Source organism: Haplochromis burtoni, unplaced genomic scaffold, assembly GCF_018398535.1.
Source record: "Haplochromis burtoni strain Fernald_Lab_line unplaced genomic scaffold, NCSU_Asbu1 Contig_47, whole genome shotgun sequence".
Classification (NCBI taxonomy): Eukaryota; Metazoa; Chordata; class Actinopteri; order Cichliformes; family Cichlidae; genus Haplochromis; species Haplochromis burtoni.
Window position 1 is genome coordinate 1,087,963 of NW_024582408.1, and position 20,650 is coordinate 1,108,612.

Consider the following 20,650-nt stretch of genomic DNA (forward strand, 5'->3'; position numbering starts at 1 on the left):
TCAACACAGTCTTCAGCCTTCTGGAAGACAGGCGTTCATGCTCAAAGCCAAATGGCACCAAGTACAGAACTGTTGATGCAATGCAAACATGCAAGCATTAGCAAAACCCTCCAAAGAACAGATCCGTTTCCAAGAGCAGACTGTGGAAAAGTTCCTTATTTTATATTCCGTACAGTGCCCTGCAGTTTCTTTTCAGCACCTATCACAAGTGCTCATCTCCCGAGGAATTGTTGGCGGTGTTATGGAATCACCTTGTATCTCCCTGCTCTCCTTAGTGCCTGTGTGTATGTGTGTGCATGTATATATGTATCTGTGTGCCTATATGTGTACATTCTGGGTTTGCAGGGGGTTATGTGCACGTACAGGCTTGCATCAAGAATACTTGATTTTAAAGGAAATGTGGCGAAGGCCTTATGTAGGTCAGCGAGAAAGGGAAGCTGTAAATACACTAATCCTGCACTAAAAAAACAAACTGTCTTTTTTTCTATAAATAGACATTAGTTCTACCTGTGTGTTTGCTTGTTAGTGTTGCCAATTATTTTGATATAAAATTCAGATTTACTGAGTTGCGCTTTTCCACATTTTCACTTTCCTGTCAAACAACACAGCATGCGTATCACATTAGTCCCCACCATCTGCTGAAAACATATACTGTACATCTGCATAACTCACATCAAGTCATAGCTTCATGTAAGCTCAAGAGAAGAAACCGACTTGCTGTTCATTAGTGGTTTTATTCGTTTTAGTATTTTGGTTCATTAGTCAAACAATGTCATGCTTTCATAATCACTGAAAAGAAAAGAAAGTTAAAGCAGAAAAACTTCCTCCTGTACCACTGAAAACATTTGCGTACATATTTAATACTAAATCTTCATTTTTAGCTGCTTTTGTGTCGTTCACATCACCATGGTTGCTTCAGTGAAACAAGATCATCTTTAATTTAGCAACACCTGTGCTTTTGCAACGCCGCTAAGTGAAGATGTCTGCGAAAGGGGCCCATTACAAATTCCTCCCGATATTACGCCCAGTAAAAAATGAATTATTAAACAAAAGAAATAGCAGAGGAAAATTAAAGTGATATGAAGAGGAACTTCTTTTCTCCCCACAATTCTAAGCGTGGTGGACTCAATCGGGGCTCAGTTGTTACATGGGCATCCAAAGTGAACTTTGTAGTCACTGCACTTGCCAGTAGTCTGGTCCTTATTGCGGCAAACAAATCCATCAGTTGGATTGTACCTGAAAAAAATGAGCACAAAGTAAGCTACAAATATTCTTAATGTTCTTATTTTATTATTATGACGATAATAATCTAAAACAGGAACTTGTGTTTATTGTACAAAGACATACATATCTAGTTAGTAGGTCTAATTTGCCCACCATAAAATAATTAAAGTGTAAAGCAGAGTAAACATGTATGGTTAAATCTACCTTCTATTCTCCAGCACTATACTCCACAGTCAATAAGACTGGTAAAGTAATATGTAAATGTCAGTTCATTTCCACTGTTTAATGAGGCATGTTGGTTAAACCATACTTACTTTTGTTGTTGCAGTTGTCTTTTTTAATGATAAAAATAGATGACCTGGTTTCGCAATAGTGCTGTTGGCAGGTCCAATAAAAATGAATTTTACTCTTCAAAATGTCTTGTGTAATTTGTTTTTTATAAGTGTAAATGTGAAATGTCTCAAACATCCAATTTAAATAAGATAAAATAATCATATGTAAATCATTTCCTGTCATGTATTACTTTTTCTTTCTCGTAACACACATATTGTTCTAGTCAAACCCAGTAATACAAGAATGAATTTTGACATTATTTTGAAATCCCTCAGGAAAAATGATCACCCTTACAAATATAACTGAATTCCCATTCGTTGTTTAAGAAATATCTTCAGGCAGAACATATCTAAAATTTGGAAACTTGAGGCAAGAGGCGTTGTTGCTGAACACTGTGTTTGATCATTGGGTTGTTTGTACTACACGTGAAGCTTTTATTGTTTTCTTAGGAGGCAGCTTACATGTAAAAGGTCTCCCCTGTGTAGATGGCTGGGGTCATCGTGTCAGTGGTAACAGCGTCCACATACAGAGGGTTGTCACAAATTTTGTTTTGTTTCTTCAGTTCACTTAAAACCTCCCAGTCTCCTGTTGTGCCAGGATCATCGCGATTAAACCAGCTGGTCCAACACACTGCAGCGAGTAAATACAGACAAAGCATGCCTGTTAGAAAACTACAGAACCAATGCAACATTTTAAATGACTGTCTATACTTTATGCAATAAAAAAAAGCAAGAAATCAGTTTGCATTAGGAGCTTAATATTCCACATGCAGAATGTAGTGATACCTCCTCTTTCACAAAAGGGGGGATAGCAGCTGAAGCGAACACGATAATCGTTGCACTTCTTATTGTTGATCTGGTCTTTGTTTCTGCAGATAAATCCTGAAGTTATGTCATTTCTAAAAAAGAAAAAAGAAAAGAAGGAGACCAGCATGACACTGACTAAGAGCAGCCTAATGGCTGTAACCACTTAAGTGTATTTGCATTTTTTAGACATGTTAATGCATGGTTAAAGGCATGGCAATCAAACTCTGTCAGCCCATCTGTCTGTCTGTTGATTTGTCACCACTGTGGTACAGGCTGCAATATCTCCAAAACACTGGATGGATTGCTGTGGCATATGGTTCATGTCACACTTTGGTGAATCCTCAAACTGTGTCCAACTTAAACAGTGAAGATGCAAATGCTGCCAATTCCATAGAATATATCACTCACACACACTTTTTCACATATTTTTTCTTGTACTGTTCTTACTTGTAAATCACGTCCCCTGCTGCAGCCACAGTGAGCCCAGATAGAGTCTTGGCTTCGATAGCTGCTGGTCTAGGGCAGATCTTTCCAGGGTTCTCTTTGCGGAGCCTGCAAAGAGTTTCCCAGTCTCCAGATGCAGAAGGGTCGTCTCTATCGAACCATTCTGTCCAGCCTCCTGGAAAAGGGTCAAATTCAGATAATTTAGCAACTTTGAAAGCTTTTCTGTAAATGTTTTCATTTGACTAAGACAAATTGTGAATGTTAAAAAAGATGGCTGTGATGTACAGTGGTGTGAAAAAGTATTAGGTTTCAGATCATCAAAGAAACTTAAATATTAGACAAAGATAACATAAGTAAACACAAAATGCAGTTTCTAAATGAAGGTGTTTATGATTTAGGGGAAATATAGTGGGGCAAAAAAGTATTTAGTCAGCCACCGATTGTGCAAGTTCCCCCACCTAAAATGATGACAGAGGTCAGTAATTTGCACCAGAGGTACACTTCAACTGTGAGAGACAGAATGTGAAAAAAAAATCCATGAATCCACATGGTAGGATTTGTAAAGAATTTATTCGTAAATCAGGGTGGAAAATAAGTATTTGGTCAATAACAAAAATACAACTCAATACTTTGTAACATAACCTTTGTTGGCAATAACAGAGGTCAAACGTTTACTATAGGTCTTTACCAGGTTTGCACACACAGTAGCTGGTATTTTGGCCCATTCCTCCATGCAGATCTTCTCGAGAGCAGTGATGTTTTGGGGCTGTCGCCGAGCAACACGGACTTTCAACTCCCGCCACAGATTTTCTATGGGGTTGAGGTCTGGAGACTGGCTAGGCCACTCCAGGACTTTCAAATGCTTCTTACGGAGCCACTCCTTTGTTGCCCGGGCGGTGTGTTTTGGATCATTGTCATGTTGGAAGACCCAGCCTCGTTTCATCTTCAAAGTTCTCACTGATGGAAGGAGGTTTTGGCTCAAAATCTCACGATACATGGCCCCATTCATTCTGTCCTTAACACGGATCAGTCGTCCTGTCCCCTTGGCAGAAAAACAGCCCCATAGCATGATGTTTCCACCCCCATGCTTCACAGTAGGTATGGTGTTCTTGGGATGCAACTCAGTATTCTTCTTCCTCCAAACACGACGAGTTGAGTTTATACCAAAAAGTTCTACTTTGGTTTCATCTGACCACATGACATTCTCCCAATCCTCTGCTGTATCATCCATGTGCTCTCTGGCAAACTTCAGACGGGCCTGGACATGCACTGGCTTCAGCAGCGGAACACGTCTGGCACTGCGGGATTTGATTCCCTGCCGTTGTAGTGTGTTACTGATGGTGACCTTTGTTACTTTGGTCCCAGCTCTCTGCAGGTCATTCACCAGGTCCCCCCGTGTGGTTCTGGGATCTTTGCTCACCGTTCTCATGATCATTTTGACCCCACGGGATGAGATCTTGCGTGGAGCCCCAGATCGAGGGAGATTATCAGTGGTCTTGTATGTCTTCCATTTTCTGATGATTGCTCCCACAGTTGATTTTTTCACACCAAGCTGCTTGCCTATTGTAGATTCACTCTTCCCAGTCTGGTGCAGGTCTACAATACTTTTCCTGGTGTCCTTCGAAAGCTCTTTGGTCTTGGCCATGGCGGAGTTTGGAGTCTGACTGTTTGAGGCTGTGGACAGGTGTCTTTTATACAGATGATGAGTTCAAACAGGTGCCATTCATACAGGTAACGAGTGGGGGACAGAAAAGCTTCTTACAGAAGACGTTACAGGTCTGTGAGAGCCAGAGATTTTCCTTGTTTGAGGTGACCAAATACTTATTTTCCACCCTAATTTACGAATAAATTCTTTACAAATCCTACCATGTGAATTCATGGATTTTTTTTTCACATTCTGTCTCTCACAGTTGAAGTGTACCTCTGGTGCAAATTACTGACCTCTGTCATCATTTTAAGTGGGGGAACTTGCACAATCGGTGGCTGACTAAATACTTTTTTGCCCCACTGTATCACCTACATGGCTCTGTGTGAAAACGTGATTGCCCCCTAAACCTAATAACTGGTTGGGCCAACCCTTAGCAGCAAAAACTGGAATCAAGAGTAGAGGGATTTTGGACCAATCATCTTTGCATAATTGTTGCAATTTTGCCACATTGTAGGGTTTTCAAGCATGAAACAGCTTTTTAAGGTCATACCACAGCATCTACTTCGGATTCAGGTCCGGACTTTGATTAGGCCGCTCCAAAGTCTTCATTTTGTTTTTCTTAAGCTGTCATCAATGTGCTCTTAGAGTAATTTTGGTCACTCTTGGGAAGCTTTACCGTTGTTCCAAGTTTTCTCATTTTGTATATAATGGCTGCTACTTTGGTTCACTGGAGAGTTGTTTTTTTTTTTTTTGTTTTTTTTTTCTTTCTTACTTTCTCCTTTAATCACTGAAATCCTCATTTAAAAACTGAATTTCATATTAACTTTGGTTATCTTTGTCTAATATTAACAATTGTTTGATGATCTGAAATATGTAAGTGTGAAAAACATGCAAAACACCAGGAAATCAGGGGGACAAACACTTTTTCACACTGTAACTGCAAATGAGAAAATAAAATGTGATCTCCTTACGAATGTTGGTGGGATAGTAGCAGGGCTTTACTGAAATGCAGAAAATGAAAAAACAGCAGAAAGTGAGACTTTAAAAATTGCACAAACTGATCAATTAAAATGCATTGATTGTTTTTCAAATACAATGAATTCGATACTTTAGTTGGTGAGAAAATGAGAGTTAATACTGTGTGATTACCAAAAAAAAAAGAGGAAAGTCCTATTTTATCAGGAAACTGATAAAAAGGATAAAATAGCTACTCCTGTGTGACAAATGAAACATTAAATTTTCCACCTTAGGAACTTAGAAACTTCACTTCACTTTGGGCTATATTAAAGTGAAGGGTCTTCTTTTGTTCCTTAAAATCAGACAGACACTCAGTAGGTTGCACCTTAAAAGATAAGATAAGACAAGACAAGATAAGATAAGATAAGATAAGATAAGATAAGATAAGATAAGATAAGATAAGATAAGATAAGATAAGATAAGAAAGAATCTGAATTTCCACTGTCACATCAACACATTTAACACGTATTCCAGTAAACAGTTTAATGTGCATTTAGCAACCAAGCTTTAGCAACCAATTAAAAAATGTAGAATAGAGATGTAAATGTATAGAATAATACATCATCATTTTGGGGGCATTGTTTGACATCACAATATAAGCAAATATTTCTCTCATTTCAAAGTATGCCACTGACTACACGTTGGGTGTGACACATAGTGAAGGGTCTTACCATTTTCATCCTTTTCTTCCTTTGAACTAGATTCACTGGAGTCCTGCTGTTTCCTTTCTAGTAAACATAAGAAGAATAACAGTCCTTACAGTTTATGGAGTTCCAAGACGTTACAAAGTTCTTCCACCGTGATTAAAATACACCACACTGTATGTGATACTGATACACAGTGTTGAAGGCTCTTACCGTCCTTTTCTTCCTTTGAACTAGATTCACTGGAGTCCTGCAATTTGCTTCCTATTAAGTGGAATAATGTTGTACTTTGTTACAGTGTACAATTCTTGTCAAATTTGAATAATTTTACAAGAAGATGCAAAGCTCTTCAACAGAGACTGAAGATGTACACATTTTACATGGTGTTAATCAAGTTACAATGAAGGATCTCACCATTTTTATCTTTTTGTTTCTTAGAACTGGAGCCACTTGACTTTTCTAGTTAAAATGAATAAAAAGATCTTTTGTGATTGTGTACAGTTCTGGGAGTTTACAAAATTGTCAAAATTTAATACATTTACAAGAAGCTGAAAAGTTCTTCAGCACATTTTATGTACATACACGTTTGTGACATAAATCAAGTTGTAATGAAGGATCTGACCTTTTTTATCCTTTTGGTCCTTAGGACTGGAGTCAGTGGAGTTTTCTAGTAAATATAGTAAGAAAATGATGTCTGTTGTGATTGTGCACAGTGATTGTGCAAAATTGTCAAAAATGAGTAACTTTTACTAAACTCTTCTGCAGTGATTGAAATGATACACACTGTACTGGCATTAATCAAATTCTCATTAAGGATCTACCTTTTTTATCCTTTTGGTCCTTAGGACTGGTTTGAGGGGAGTTTTCTAGTAAATATAATCAAAAAATGATGTCTGTTGTGATTGTGCACAGTTATGATGGCACAGCTGTCAAAACTGAATAACTTTACAAAATGCTACAAAGCTCTTCTGCAGTGATTGAAATAATACGGATTTTATGTGACACTAATCATATTACAATGAAGGATCTATCCTATAGAGCCTTAGGACTAGATCCACTGGGAGCCTGCTGGTCGCTTCCTAGTAAGAAGAATAATGTTGTGATGTTGTACAGTTCTACCAATGACTGAAATAATACACACTGTATTGACATTAATGAAATTTTTATGAAGGATCTCAATATTTCTATTTTTACAGTTCTGCCAATTTAGGTAATTTTCAAAAATGAGCAACTTTACACGAAGATACAAAGCTTTTCAGCACCGACTGAAAATATCCATATTTTATGTGACATTCATTAGGTTGTAATGAAGGATCGCACCATTTTTATCCTTTTGGTCTTTAGGACTGGAGTCCGTGGAGATTTCTAGTAAATATAATCAAAAAATGATGTCTGTTGTGATTGTGCACAGTTATGATGGCACAGCTGTCAAAACTGAATAACTTTACAAAATGCTACGAAGCTCTTCTGCAGTGATTGAAATAATACGCATTTTATGTGACATTAATCATATTGCAATACCTTTTTTATCCTTTGGGTCCTTAGGACTGGAGCCACTGGGAGCCTGCTGGTCGCTTCCTACTAAGAAGAATAATGTTGTGATTTTGACTGAAATAATACACACTGTATTGACATTAATGAAATTTTTATGAAAGATCGAACTATTTCTATTGTTTTTTGTGACTGTATACAGTTCTGCCAGTTGATATAATTGCCAAAAAACAACTTTACAAGAAGATACAAAGCTCTTCAGAAGAAAATATAAACCTTTTATGTACACACATAAAACTAATTACAACATTATTCAAGTTGTAATGAAGGATCTCACCATTTTTATCCTTTGGGTTCTTAGAACTGGAGCCACTGGAAGCCTGATTTTCACTTCCTAGTAAGAAGAATAATGTTGGATTTTTGCAATTGCCAACACTTTTGAGATATTATAGTCTTGTCAGAAGCTATTAACTTTAGAAGTAGATACAAAGTTCTTCATCTGAGACTGAAATAACATACATTGTATGTAACATTAATAAACTTGTGATGAAGGATGTTACTATTTTAAGATTGTCAAATCTGAATATACAATTAACATGTTACAATGTTTTTCTACATTAGCTAAGATACAGGACATTGGTAATGAAATGTAGCATCCTACTGGGAAGGGTCTTACCATTTTTATCTTTTTGTTTTTCAGAGCTGGGCGCACTGTCCACCTTGTATGTGTTTTCTGGTAAACACAATCATAACATTTTGTTTTGCTAATAATGCTTTAATTGCATATTTTTTGATTAAATGCACTTCTTATAAATTGCAGAATTGTTCAAATTTAATAGTTATTGAGAACAACCCACCAAAAAGTAATCCCGCAGTAATGGCAACAACCAACTGCAAGAAAAAATAGAAAAAATAATTATGTTGGAATCACATAAAACTGCATTCTGCTTATACATATTGTCTTGAATGTATAAAATCAATTCTGATAATGTTGGGAAATTCTGTAAAATGTAACTGAAACCGGAATACAATGATTTGCAAATTTCATAAACTGACACTTTATTCTCAGTAGAACATTAAAAACATTTAAACTGAGTCATTTTGCTATTTCATGAAATATATCAGTGTGGTGGTGGCGTGGTCCCTGGCTCAGCTGCAAGGGAGGAGTGGTGCAGTGAGCTCAAGGGGGTGGCACCGGGAGGCAGGTGAGCCACAGGCGATTGTCTGATGACGGTGTCTCTTTTCCGTGTCTCTATAATGAAGGCAGAGTCGAGCGGGGAGGAGGAGAGAGCTAGACTGAAACGGACTGCCTTCTTTGTGTGCATAACTCTCAATAAAAAACAATAACAGTGTGCAGAACCATCGTTTCTGGCGTGTACTTCTACAGTCAGATAATTTTAAATCTCCCACATCTGGAAAAGCACCATCAGTGCTGAAAGCTGTGAACAGGTTTTAGAGCAACATGTGCTCCCATCCATATTATGTTTCTTTTGGTCAAGGCCTTACATATTTCACCAAGACAATATTAAAGTTGAAGTGTATAGATGCTGAACTTGTTTCCCTGCAGTCCAGAACTTTTACTATTTGATACTATTTTAAATCAGCCACTAATAAGTTTAAACTTATTTCACGTATTTTATATTGTGAATAAAATGTTAGTTTGCAAAATTTGCAAATCATATCATTCTGTTTTTATTTAGATTTTATGCAGAATACCAACATTTTCGGAATTGAGCTTGTAATGTGAAAACATGTGTATTACAGAACAAAAGGAAATTCAATTTTAATTGAACTTAAAATGTATTTAAAGTTATACATTACCAGTCGCATCATGATTGTAGAGGAACCTTAAAACAAAATGACAATGAGATCAATATTTTAGTTTTTAATACAGTGATGTGAAAAAGTGTTTGCCCCCTTCCTGATTTTCCAGTCTTTTGCATATTTTTCACACTTACATGTTTCAGATCCTCAAACTAATTTTAATATTAGACAAAGATATCCCAAGATAATTCTGTTTTTAAATTATGATTTCAGTGATTAAGGGAGAAACGTTATCCAAACCTACCTTTTCCTTTATGAAAAAGTAAGTGCCTCTCTTGTTAAATGATGAAATAACCAGATTTTTTGAAAAGCTGAGTTCATTTTAAGCAAACACACTCAGGCCTGATTACTGGCCGACAGTGTTGGGTAAGTTACTTTAAATTAGTAACTTAGTTACATTACTAGTTACTTCTATCAAAAGTAACTCAGTTACTTCAAGTTACTCGTTATTTTCAAAGTAACTATTTACTAGGGAAAGTAACTTTGGTTTTACTCAGACTTCTCTTGTTAATGTGTTGCTTCTGTAACTGGATACCCAGCCAGATTGCCAGTCTTCTAGCTTGCTTACTTGCCACAAGTGCACTGTGCCACCTACCAATAGAAAGTAAAAAATAATGTGCATATTTCCACGAGAGAAATCCCACGCCTTGACTGTCGTTGACCGCCGCCATGATTCTAGCCTACATCACAGCATCATGTGCGCTTTTTACATTTAACATGAAAACTGCAGTCGTGGTGCTTTTGATTGTACTCAGAACTCGGAAATTCTGCCTTCCGAATAGGAAGATGAAGGTAACACCAGACTGCAGATGAGCTGCTTACACGGCTGGACTGGGACAAAAAATCGGCCTCCCTTTTCCCTCATCTACCTGCTGGTCTCCACCACTTGCTAATGTTACTGAATCTGTGGAAGCTCCGTCATAGCCACCGAAAGAAGTAACGAATAACGACCCTATCTAAATCCCAGTAACAATTAACGCGTTCTTGATTTTGGCATAATAACTAGTTACCATGCTCGTTACCACAATAATAACGTAGTTACTGTAGTCCCTACATTGCTGGCTGACCTGTTGAATCAAGAAATCACTTAAATAGAAGCTGTCTGACAAAGTGAAGCAGGCTAAAAGATCTCAGAAAGCAACACATCTTGCCAGGATCTAAAGAAACACTTGAGAAACAAAGTCACTGACATCTATCAGTCTAGGTTTACAAAGCTATTTGTAAGGCTTTGGGACTCCAGTGAACCAAAGTGAGAGCCATTATTCACCAATGGAGTAAATCTGGAACAGTGGTGAAGCTTTCCAGGCTTGACTGGCTTACTAAAGTTACTCCAAGAGCACATCAACAACTCATCCAAGAGGTCATAAAATAACCCAGAAAACATTAAAGAACCTCAGGATTCACATGTCTCAGTTAAGATCAGACTTCATGATTCAACAATAAGAAAAGGAATGAGCAAAAATGGGAGATTTCTAGGAGAAAACCTCTGCTGACCAAAAATAACTCAAAGGCTCATCTCACAATTGCCAAAAACATCTCCCCAAGACATCTGGTAAAACATTCTTTTATGCAGACGAGATAGAAGTTGAACTTTTTGGAAGGTTTGAGTCCTGTTACATCTGGCATAAAAACTAACAGCGTTGCAGACAAGGAACATCATACCAACAGTAAAATATGGTCATGGTAGTGTGTTGGCCTGGGGCTGTTTTGCTTCCTCGGGACCTGGAAGACTTGGTGTGGTAAATGGAATCAAGAATTCTGCTGTCTACCAAAACATCCCGAAGGAGAATGTCCAGTCCAGTTTTTGACCTCAAGCTGAAGCGCACTTGGTTTTTCCAGCAGGGCAATGTTCCAAAACGCACCAGCAACTCTGAATGACTTAAGAAAAACCAAATGAAGACTTACTCAGTGACCTAGTCAAGGTCCTGACCTGAATCCCATGGAGATGCTGTGGCATGACCATAAAAAGGTGTTTCATGCTTGTAAACCCTCCAATGTGGCTGGATTACAAAAATTATGCAAAAATGAATGGACAGGGGACAAACAATTTTTCACACCACTGTATATCGATTGAAGTTAGCTGTATTAAAAACATAATGCCACATCAAAATGCTACTAAATTATAGTACTACGTATATTAAATGTATTTTTTGCAAGGTTTCTTAAGTATTGTTTTAAATATAAGTACCAAGAAGCATCACGCTCAAAACCAAACAAATTTAAAAGAGAAAATCCTTTACCCTGCCAAACCAGAAGAGACCCAGGACAGGGGTTCTCAGTCGTCAGTTTGTTTGTATGAAGTACTGTTTGGCTAAATGAGCAACCTTTCTGACAGCTTCTCCTCTTATATACGGCCCACAATCAGGAACATATCTAGTTACCTGTAGGGGGTAAAGAAAACCACTTACTGCAATTACGTCATCCAGAACACACCCAAGGAAACTAATTCTCAAATGTAATTTGAGAATATTTGCCAATAGTCATTTCACTTATTTCCTCATTCCATAAATCCCAATAGAAGGAAATTAGAATATATTGGTTAGAGGTCGACAGCTTCACCATTCTTCTCATAGTCATGTTAAAACAAATTTTGCTGCTGTTTCATGTAGACAAATTCAAGGGGGTTTAAGCATCGTATATTGTAAAAAAAACAAAGTAACGTAGGCTCAAATTCACATAACCTAAGTGCCATTGATTAATAATTAACTGTTTGCTATTTTTAAAATGTCATAACTATCCTCCATTATAGATAGAACGTTTTATTTACCTTCTTGTCCTTTAGAGAAGGTTGTGTGGCATTTTAAACTGCACAGCTGCACTGAATCCCATAATCCAGACAGAAATTTGGCTCACTCTTACAGTTAAAGGCAGCTGTCATGCTATCTTTGCAAATATAAAAGGATGATTCAGGTGCAAGTGGCTGATAGGAATTTGTGCATAGCACCTGTACCCTAAGTCAGAAGCAGTAATAGTGTTATTTTGGATACAGTTTCACTGTTGTGGGTATTTAAGGTTGGTAATCTTTCTCAGGAACCGTGTGGGAACATTAAGTTTTATTCTAAATGAGGTTAAACTAAACTGTTTTGGAAAGCTCTCCCATGTACTCCAAGTGCATTCCCCAGATTTACGTCAAACTAGCCTAGCTGTTTATGAAATTATACTGAGCAAGCCAACAAAGTTGAACAATTTGAGAGATATTAAGGACAATCTAACTTTCATTTTTTCATACAAAACTAGCTGTGGCTAAAGTTGCAGATCTAAAAGCAATTCAACAAGTTAAAAGATTTGATGCTGAAAGAATCCACATAGGCCGAAGGAAATGCGTACGAAAAGATTTTATTTAGATTTGTGGCAAGTGACACATTATGCGCTATTAATATGAAATATTGTTAATGCAGAACTCTCTTGCTTAAAAAATGAAAATAAAAGTTGCAGAAAAAGGAACACACATGATATTTTCATCATGTCACAAATCATTAAGTTCTTCTACAAGATAATTATTAAGATGGATGTTCTTCACGTTTATGTGATAATCTCTAAGTTGATGAACAAAATTTAAAAGATAGTTTTTGTGTAAATAGTATTCTCTGAAATAGCTGAAAGGCAGTGCATGAAGACATAAAGCAGCAAAGAATAATATGAGTCACTTTTAAGGAAATGGGAACAATTTCTAAAAAACAACAACAACAAAAGAAAGATTTTAAATCTATTAATATGTGACACATCTATGAAGAGCAACAAACTTGTTTACCTTACCTGTTTTATTTTCTAGCCATGTTTGTTTGTTGCACTTAAGGACCAGAGTATGACTGGCCTTTTTTCAGTATTCACCCTCTGCAGTGGCTGTGTGTACGCTAATTAAATGCCCTTTGAGAAGAATATCTACCTCCCACTGTTCAATAGCAGCTGGGGATGGTTTCTGTCTATTCATACATCAGCATTACACTTTGTCATCTGAAGGGGCTGGTGCAATATTTTACACTAAATTGTGCTTTGGACTGGATGCCAAAGTACAAATGACAGCATGGTGTACACTCATTCATCATCCCCCCCACCCCCATCAAACATGCACATACCACCCTCTCTATCTCTCTACCCCCCAAACTCCTTGTCTCCATGGTGTCTCCATGCTCTTCTAATCAAGGAGGGTTTGTGTTGACCATCAGCCCCATTTGCCCATTTACATATTTGACTTTCACCACCATGTGGGAAGTAATGTGGTGATGATATGACGCACTGAGCAACACATCTCGAGGATAAATGATTGATGAGGGTATACTTCGGTAGTCTGCATTTATTTGCTTAAAAACATTTTATTTTGACAACTCAAGCCAGATGACGGAGGTAGCTGTGAGTAAATCGGGGGGAAACCCCAATTTTGGTTTCATGTCACGTTGCCTATCAGGGTGTGTTATCTTATATTTTGCTTTCACTGGGCCATCTGACCTCTCGCAGAAAAGTTCCAGGAAACTGTGTAAAATTTCAGTTTGCAAACAACACAGACTTGATTCTTAAGCCGTCACTTGATCGCAGAGAGTCAGCTGAACACCTGTCATGTAAATGTAAAATTGAAAATAAGGTATTTATATGTATTCATTATTTAAGAACCACTTAAACCACCACTTACTCCTTAGAAGCGTATAGACCTTGAGCACATTTGACAAATTTATTCATTGCATCCTATCTGAATGAAGCTAAAGCACAAAGGCCTCACACCTTTGTATCTATATAAATATTACTGAGAATCTCAGCTACTTCAGTGCAAAATGCATTAGTACAGTCATCTGTAGTGGCTCGATGCTGCGATGCAATGTTCACACTGACACAGTGCATAAAGTGTAACTGCTGTATGCCTGTTTTTTAATGAAACAGATGGTCAAAGGGGGCATGAAGTGACATATAAATGTAACTATAACAAAGGAAATTAGTCCTGCTATTGGCAGGAGCTTTTGCTGCTCCCAGCTCCTCCCTAATGCTACACATCTTTGGTTGATATAGGAATATCTGTTAATTTAAAATCTTGCAATTCTGAGATACAAGCAGAAAGTGAGAGAGGGAGAGAGAGAATGTTTTCCTGTATACACATTATATCCTTTGGGATTATCTTTGCCTTCTATATCTAGCAGTTAATATCTCTTGCAAGAGAAAGTGGCCTGAGGATAATTATGTAAAGTAGAGGTATGAAGATGAAAATGTGCTAAGGGTTTAATTATCACTGGGAATGAACTTCACATCGCATGAAGGCAGGGAAGACACAGCACTTATGAAATGCAGATTTTGGTAATATTCCTTTCGAATGCAGCTCCCAGTGACTGCGACACTTTCAGGTCACACGAAATGTTGGGCTACTGATATCTTGCTGGTTATTTGTTGGTGCTGCTTATTAGTGAGTGCAAGGAAGAAGCAGGAAAGAAACAGGATAATGGTGCAGACTATTACCACAAATTGCATCAATCCTTTTCCAATCTGTAGAATGTAGAATGTAGTTTTTGGAACCTTTGCACGGTATTGGTAAAATATGCTACTGTGTCTCCTGCATGTCAGTTAGTGCTGCAGTAAATATGTATTACACGTACTGCCCATACTCTGCTGGGTTATTTTACGGTTGAAGTCATTAATTCTAACAGAATTTAAGAGATAAGAAAAGACGTTGTTTTCAAGGATGAGCAGTGAGTGAAAAGTTTTGGGGCTCATTTATATTTTTCTCAGGCCTTCAAAAATCCTTTCAGACCTTCCACTGACCCGCTATTTAATACATGCTGTAAAAACACTTACACACTTACACACTTACACTGCCCGAACACACGCACGCACACACACACACACACATGTGCATACACACAAACCTTGTATTGCTCTTAAGTGTGCCTCTGTGTGAAGTGTGTCTGTCAGCGGGGCTCTTACACGTCATCATTCATCTTGCTTCCTGACAACCATTCAATCAAACACTGGCCTCCAGGATTGAGCCAAAGCCCTTTTCCACAGGGACGGCTGTTACTATGGTAACTGTGGAGGTGTGCGACCCACCAGCAAGCCAGAGAATGCAGTGTTGTTTTGTTTGGGTTTGTTTTTCGCTGAGAAAACACCAACTTTGTGTTTGTGTATCTGTCTCCTCCTGTTTCCTTCTCTCTTGCTTTTTCCCATGTGGGAGAAGCACATACCTCCCCGCTCTTAGTTACAGCCCTGAAGCTTGTGGGTAATTGTGATATGCCATAGGTGTCAGGATACTTGGATTTCCCCATCAGTTGTCAGCCTGGAAAATCTGAAACTAGTTTTCCTTCACAACACTGGTACAGCATCATGTCAAGATGGAGCTAGGCAGCACGGTAATGACATTTTAGAGATAATAAATTCATGCTACATTTGGTATTAAGTTTGCACCTGGCTTAATATGAGAGTGCCTGCGATTCTCAAGAAGGTTATTAGAAGGTAGCTTAAGGTTGAATTAGTCACTATGTTTATGACTAATTTAAACAGAAAAGGCGGCACCAGTTTCTATATCAGTTTTTGCTACCTGGCTTAAATTTTTAGTTTAATTAGGTTAGTCTATGTTGTGTTTTTCACAGGTTACAGACTTATCCTTTGAGTACCATTAATGTTTATACTAAATCAATCAGCCACAATATTAAAAACACTCAAAGGTGAAGTGAGAAACATTAATCATCTAATTATAAAACAGTGTTCTGGAAACACTGACTCCAGGCAAATTTGCAGAGGTTTTGACATGCACAGTTTTACCCATTTGCAAACCACGTGGTCCTCCATCCCAATGGTGTTCCCCCACTGGCAGCATTCTTCCCTGTCAGGACAATGTGCCCCACCAGACTGCTCAAGAATGGGTTGAAGAACACAAAAAAAGAGCTCAAAGCTATGACTTGGCCTCCAAACACCTTACATCCAAATCCAGCTGAGCATCTTGGTGATGTGTCACTACAAACCCCATGCACAGAGGCCCCACCCAAGTACCCTGAGGACCAAAAGTAACCAGACACCACAGAGTATGTGCATGTCCTGTTTCCAGGCTGCAACAGAGTTATTTTTGCAGCATGCCCACACATAATGAGGCAGGTGGTTTCAACAATGTGGCTAATTTCCTTGTATAGTATGCTATAGGCTGAAATATCTTGCGACATGTCAGCCTATGTGTTACCTAACTAAGATTGGTATCCAAGAATCTCATAAAATAAAATAAATAACATTAAAATAATTCATCGTTAAAGTTGCAAGCTGTTGTTTAATAGACTTCTTGGGTTTTAAAGCCATTTGAACATATATATAGTTTCAGTCTGCATTTTGTGCTTTGTGATTGATTGAGTGTCTAAAGAATTTAAGCCTACTCTGAATCTCTGCTACCCCACAGCAGAAATCATACAGAATGTCTTACATGGAGCCGATTTTGCTATTTTCACTTGACATCCTCTTTTGTCTCTGTGTAATTAAAGAGAGGGTTAGAGCACAAGCAGTGACAGTAAGTCTGCAGAGATGGCCACTGTTCTAATTGGAACCACATGTCTCCATTCTTTTCTTTAAAAAACCCACTAGTCCCCTGTTCTTTTAAACCAGCTGGGATTTAACTAACCTGCTGCAAAATGAGTGTTTGTCGAAAGCTTTTGGTTGCATAACTTTCACAGGTGCTGAACAGCAAATAACACTCCTGAGAATTAGGAGTTATTCACTTTAGGGATATGTCTGAAATTATGATTAATCACCTTGGAAGAAGAGACTTGTAGTACACAGGTTGCGCCTCACACCGAACTCACAAACGGTGAACAACAAATGTGGAACAGCATATGGTCATGGCTCGGATGGATGCTGGTTCATCACAATGTGGTGTTTCATGTAAAAGCTGGGCTGGTGTAGCTGATAAAATATTAACTAGGGAGAATATTTATGCATGTGTTTTCGTTTAAACCCGACAGGCTTCTGTTGTCAAGGAAGTGCTATGAGCTGATTCATTACACTGGAGTATCATGTTTACTCAGCTTGGCTCTGTATTATTTCTCATTCACAGCCCCTATGGTGCCTATGCTTGTTCATGTTGAACGCTGTTACAGTCAACTGCCAATCTGTACTCTGTTGTGCAAAGCCTGCCTGCTGACAAATGACCTGGAGTAGAGGTCCAAGGAGAGTCCTGTCAGAGCCAGTCAGCACTGTGCTGCTGCATCAATCTGAGTAAAGGCAGGCTGGGCTACTGGAGGGTAGTGTCACAAAGAAACATAACTATGGTTTGTAGTGAACTGCTTGCACAAACAACCTGTGGGATTTGTTTGTTTCTGACAGTCTCCCAACCCTCCAGGTGTCTCTGAAGGATTTGCAAAAAAACAGTCTAAAACATAAGCTGATAAACTGGGAAGAAGGGATGCGGCATCACCATGCAGCAGAAAGCCATATGTGCAATGACCGTGACAGCTCGCGAAACTCTGGCTTCATTATAAGCTATGTGTAAGGTATCTGCTTTAGGGAAAAGCAGTGTGCAATTGAAAATCCATCCACAATGCCTTGATATAGAGTTTTACTGGCTAATTATTCACTTTAAAACTGCTGAGTCTGGTTATGATTCACAGGGAGAGAGGGCGAAGAGGGAGAGCGAGCAAATGGAGACCTCATGCTAGACATAAGGCATCTGAAGAATAATACCATAACATGAATGTGAGCTGAATTCTTCACTGGTTGATTTCAGTCTGGGGAGTAATAGAAAAAGAACATAACATTATGAGCTTGGGTACAGAAACAGGAGGTTCTGCAGCCATGACAAAGCACAGCTTTCAGTGGCAGTTTTTGTTGTTTACCAAAATAGCAATAAATGAAACAGTATATTTTCCAGACCTATTCGTAGTCTGGTGCCAAATTATAGCATTTATTCATACAAAAAATGCAACAGTGGTGGATATGAAAAAAGGTGAGTAGAGCCCAAAAGCAAAGCTAAAAAAGAATGAATGTTGTGCATGTATCAGGTGAACAAACATAGAATATCCATAGCTCCATATCTGATTTAAGTTCCTACTCCATATGTGTCCTTAAGCAAGACACTGTATCCAGGTAAGGTGGAGTCTAAATCTGAAAGTCACACAGAAATGACTATCTCATCTGATAATCAAGAGCCTGTCAGTGACTAGGAAGTTGCAAGAAAACTTCGGGGACGTGTCTGAGCTCTGTGGGGAAGAAAATAGGACAGAGGGCTGGGACATCCTGCAGCAAAGATTCACATTTATATCTATGATGTTCTGGGTTCTTTTTTTTTTTTACCTTAATGTTACTTCTCCGCAAACAAATCATTGCAAAGATCCCAGAGTAGTGGTTCAAATTTCAGTTTTGGTGCAACAATCTTAGGTAGTCTGTGTGCTGAAAGTTCCTCCTTTGTGCAGAACTGTTGCTAGGGAAAAGCACATACGCCTTTAGCAATATCACCATTGGTGTTTTATAATAGGAACAAGACAGAAGAATTGCCAAATTCATAACCCCATCCCAGCTCTCCTTCAAACAAAATTACACAGGGACACATGCATATAAACACTAACGTGCACACTTGAGTGCCCCTCTTGGCTTGCGTTGCAACTCTGATAGAAAGATGTCTCACTCCAGGGGTGCAGTATTGCATTGTCAGAGGTGTGTGACAGATATTAATGTCATGGAAGAACATGATGGATGAATTTCCTTTATGATGTTGCTTTCTATCTCCGGCTCTGTCTCCCAGAGCCTGGTATGCTGCAGACAGCTATTTAATGAGCTCTGGAAGCATCCATATCCGCTGACAGTCCTTCCTTAGCGGCCTCGTTGCCTAAAAACGGTCAGACGGGTCCTGAGTCCTAGGGGATCGAGGGAAGTCTATGACAGAACACCCGGGCGCTTTTTAGTCGATAGCTGGAAACATGGCTTAAATGAGGGAAGCTCTTTGAGATATGAATGAAAATATAATTGTGGCAGTTCAATATGTTAATGCAGTAGACGATGCAGAAGAAAAGCATTCAGAATATGTTATTTTAAGCTCAGCTTATCCCAACTGTTGTGCGATGAGAAGAGGGTGTATCCCAGACAGGTCGCTGGGGAGGATCGTCATGCTTGTCTTAATTCCTGTCATTCAATCTTGCCTTCTTTTTTTGTTAACAGTAATATTAGTCATGCAGTATTGGTTATGTATAGTTTCTTGTAAGTTTTTCTCTGAAGGCCAAAGTTAATACACACAATTTGTTCTTTTTTGTTGCATGCCAAAAGCAGTCAATTAAATTAACTGTGAATGGGAGAGTATAAATTCAAATTAAGTCACGTAGCAATCAGTAGCTGAGCATTTCCTGTTTATTCTAATGAGTTACCATTTATCTTTCAAATGCTAAAGACTGAATAAAGACTACATGACATAACATGGAATATTATACACAGATTAACTGAGGACACAGAGAAGCAAAGAGAGAAAGATGAAAGGAGGACATGAGGGAAAGAAGCAAATGAAAGTGAGAACTCATAAAAAGTGAAAATGTTATTTGAGCTGTATAAACAAACAACTAATGTCTGTGCATTATTGCACTGGGTGCAACTCTTTATTCACTCTGTATCTCAGAGAGCAACAATTTTATGACTCATGTTTACGCCTCTGCAGTTTTACGGTAAAACTAAACTGACACCTAGTGGAGGAAATGGCTTTCACCTACTGATAGTACTGCTTTTACCTTAAGGTTTTTTTTATTGATCCCAGTAGAGTAGTTCTGCTATTGTTTGCCATCCTCAAGGGTGATCAGTGGTCAGGATTAATCACAGAGCAGCCTCTTTGCAGCTAACAAGCTTCTAGTGGAAAGATAAATGAGCACAGCTCAGTGATGTAAACACTGAGACAATAAAACACAGGCCCAGGAATCCAGATTAAATTCAAAAATCCCTTTACACATACTATACAAATTGATACTGGAACTTATTTTTTAATTTAAAAGGTCTAAGTATGTGTTTAGAAATGATTGAAATGTGTCTTGTGAAGAATCCAAGCAGCATACAATAACTAGTTGTCTTTAGTTTTAAAAGTTCCAGAACACTAGAGTCCCCTCCCGATGACACCAAAGGGACTTCTGACGCCTCCCAGGATCAAACCCAGGGTCTTTCGCTTTGGTGATTATGTTAACCACTACATTATGGAGCCACTCTAGAATTCTGTGACCTTCCCAAATTTATGTGGGTGTCCCAAATGAATATGGGAGAGCTAGAAACAATAAAAACAGACTGACAAAAAGATA

The 20,650-nt window shown here is 38.3% G+C and overlaps 1 protein-coding gene across 1 annotated transcript; it reads right to left on the reverse strand.

Annotated features, from left to right (window-relative positions):
• Nucleotides 1-1,136: 1,136 nt before the first annotated feature.
• si:dkey-205h13.2 (cartilage intermediate layer protein 2) lies at nucleotides 1,137-10,102 on the reverse strand. Its single transcript, XM_014333341.1, has 5 exons — nucleotides 10,078-10,102; nucleotides 2,811-2,982; nucleotides 2,343-2,455; nucleotides 2,019-2,187; nucleotides 1,137-1,236 (listed from the first exon to the last, which is right to left on the reverse strand). Exons 1-5 carry the CDS (start codon nucleotides 10,100-10,102, stop codon nucleotides 1,137-1,139), a joined length of 579 nt encoding a protein of 192 aa, XP_014188827.1.
• Between the last annotated feature and the right edge of the window lie 10,548 nt (nucleotides 10,103-20,650).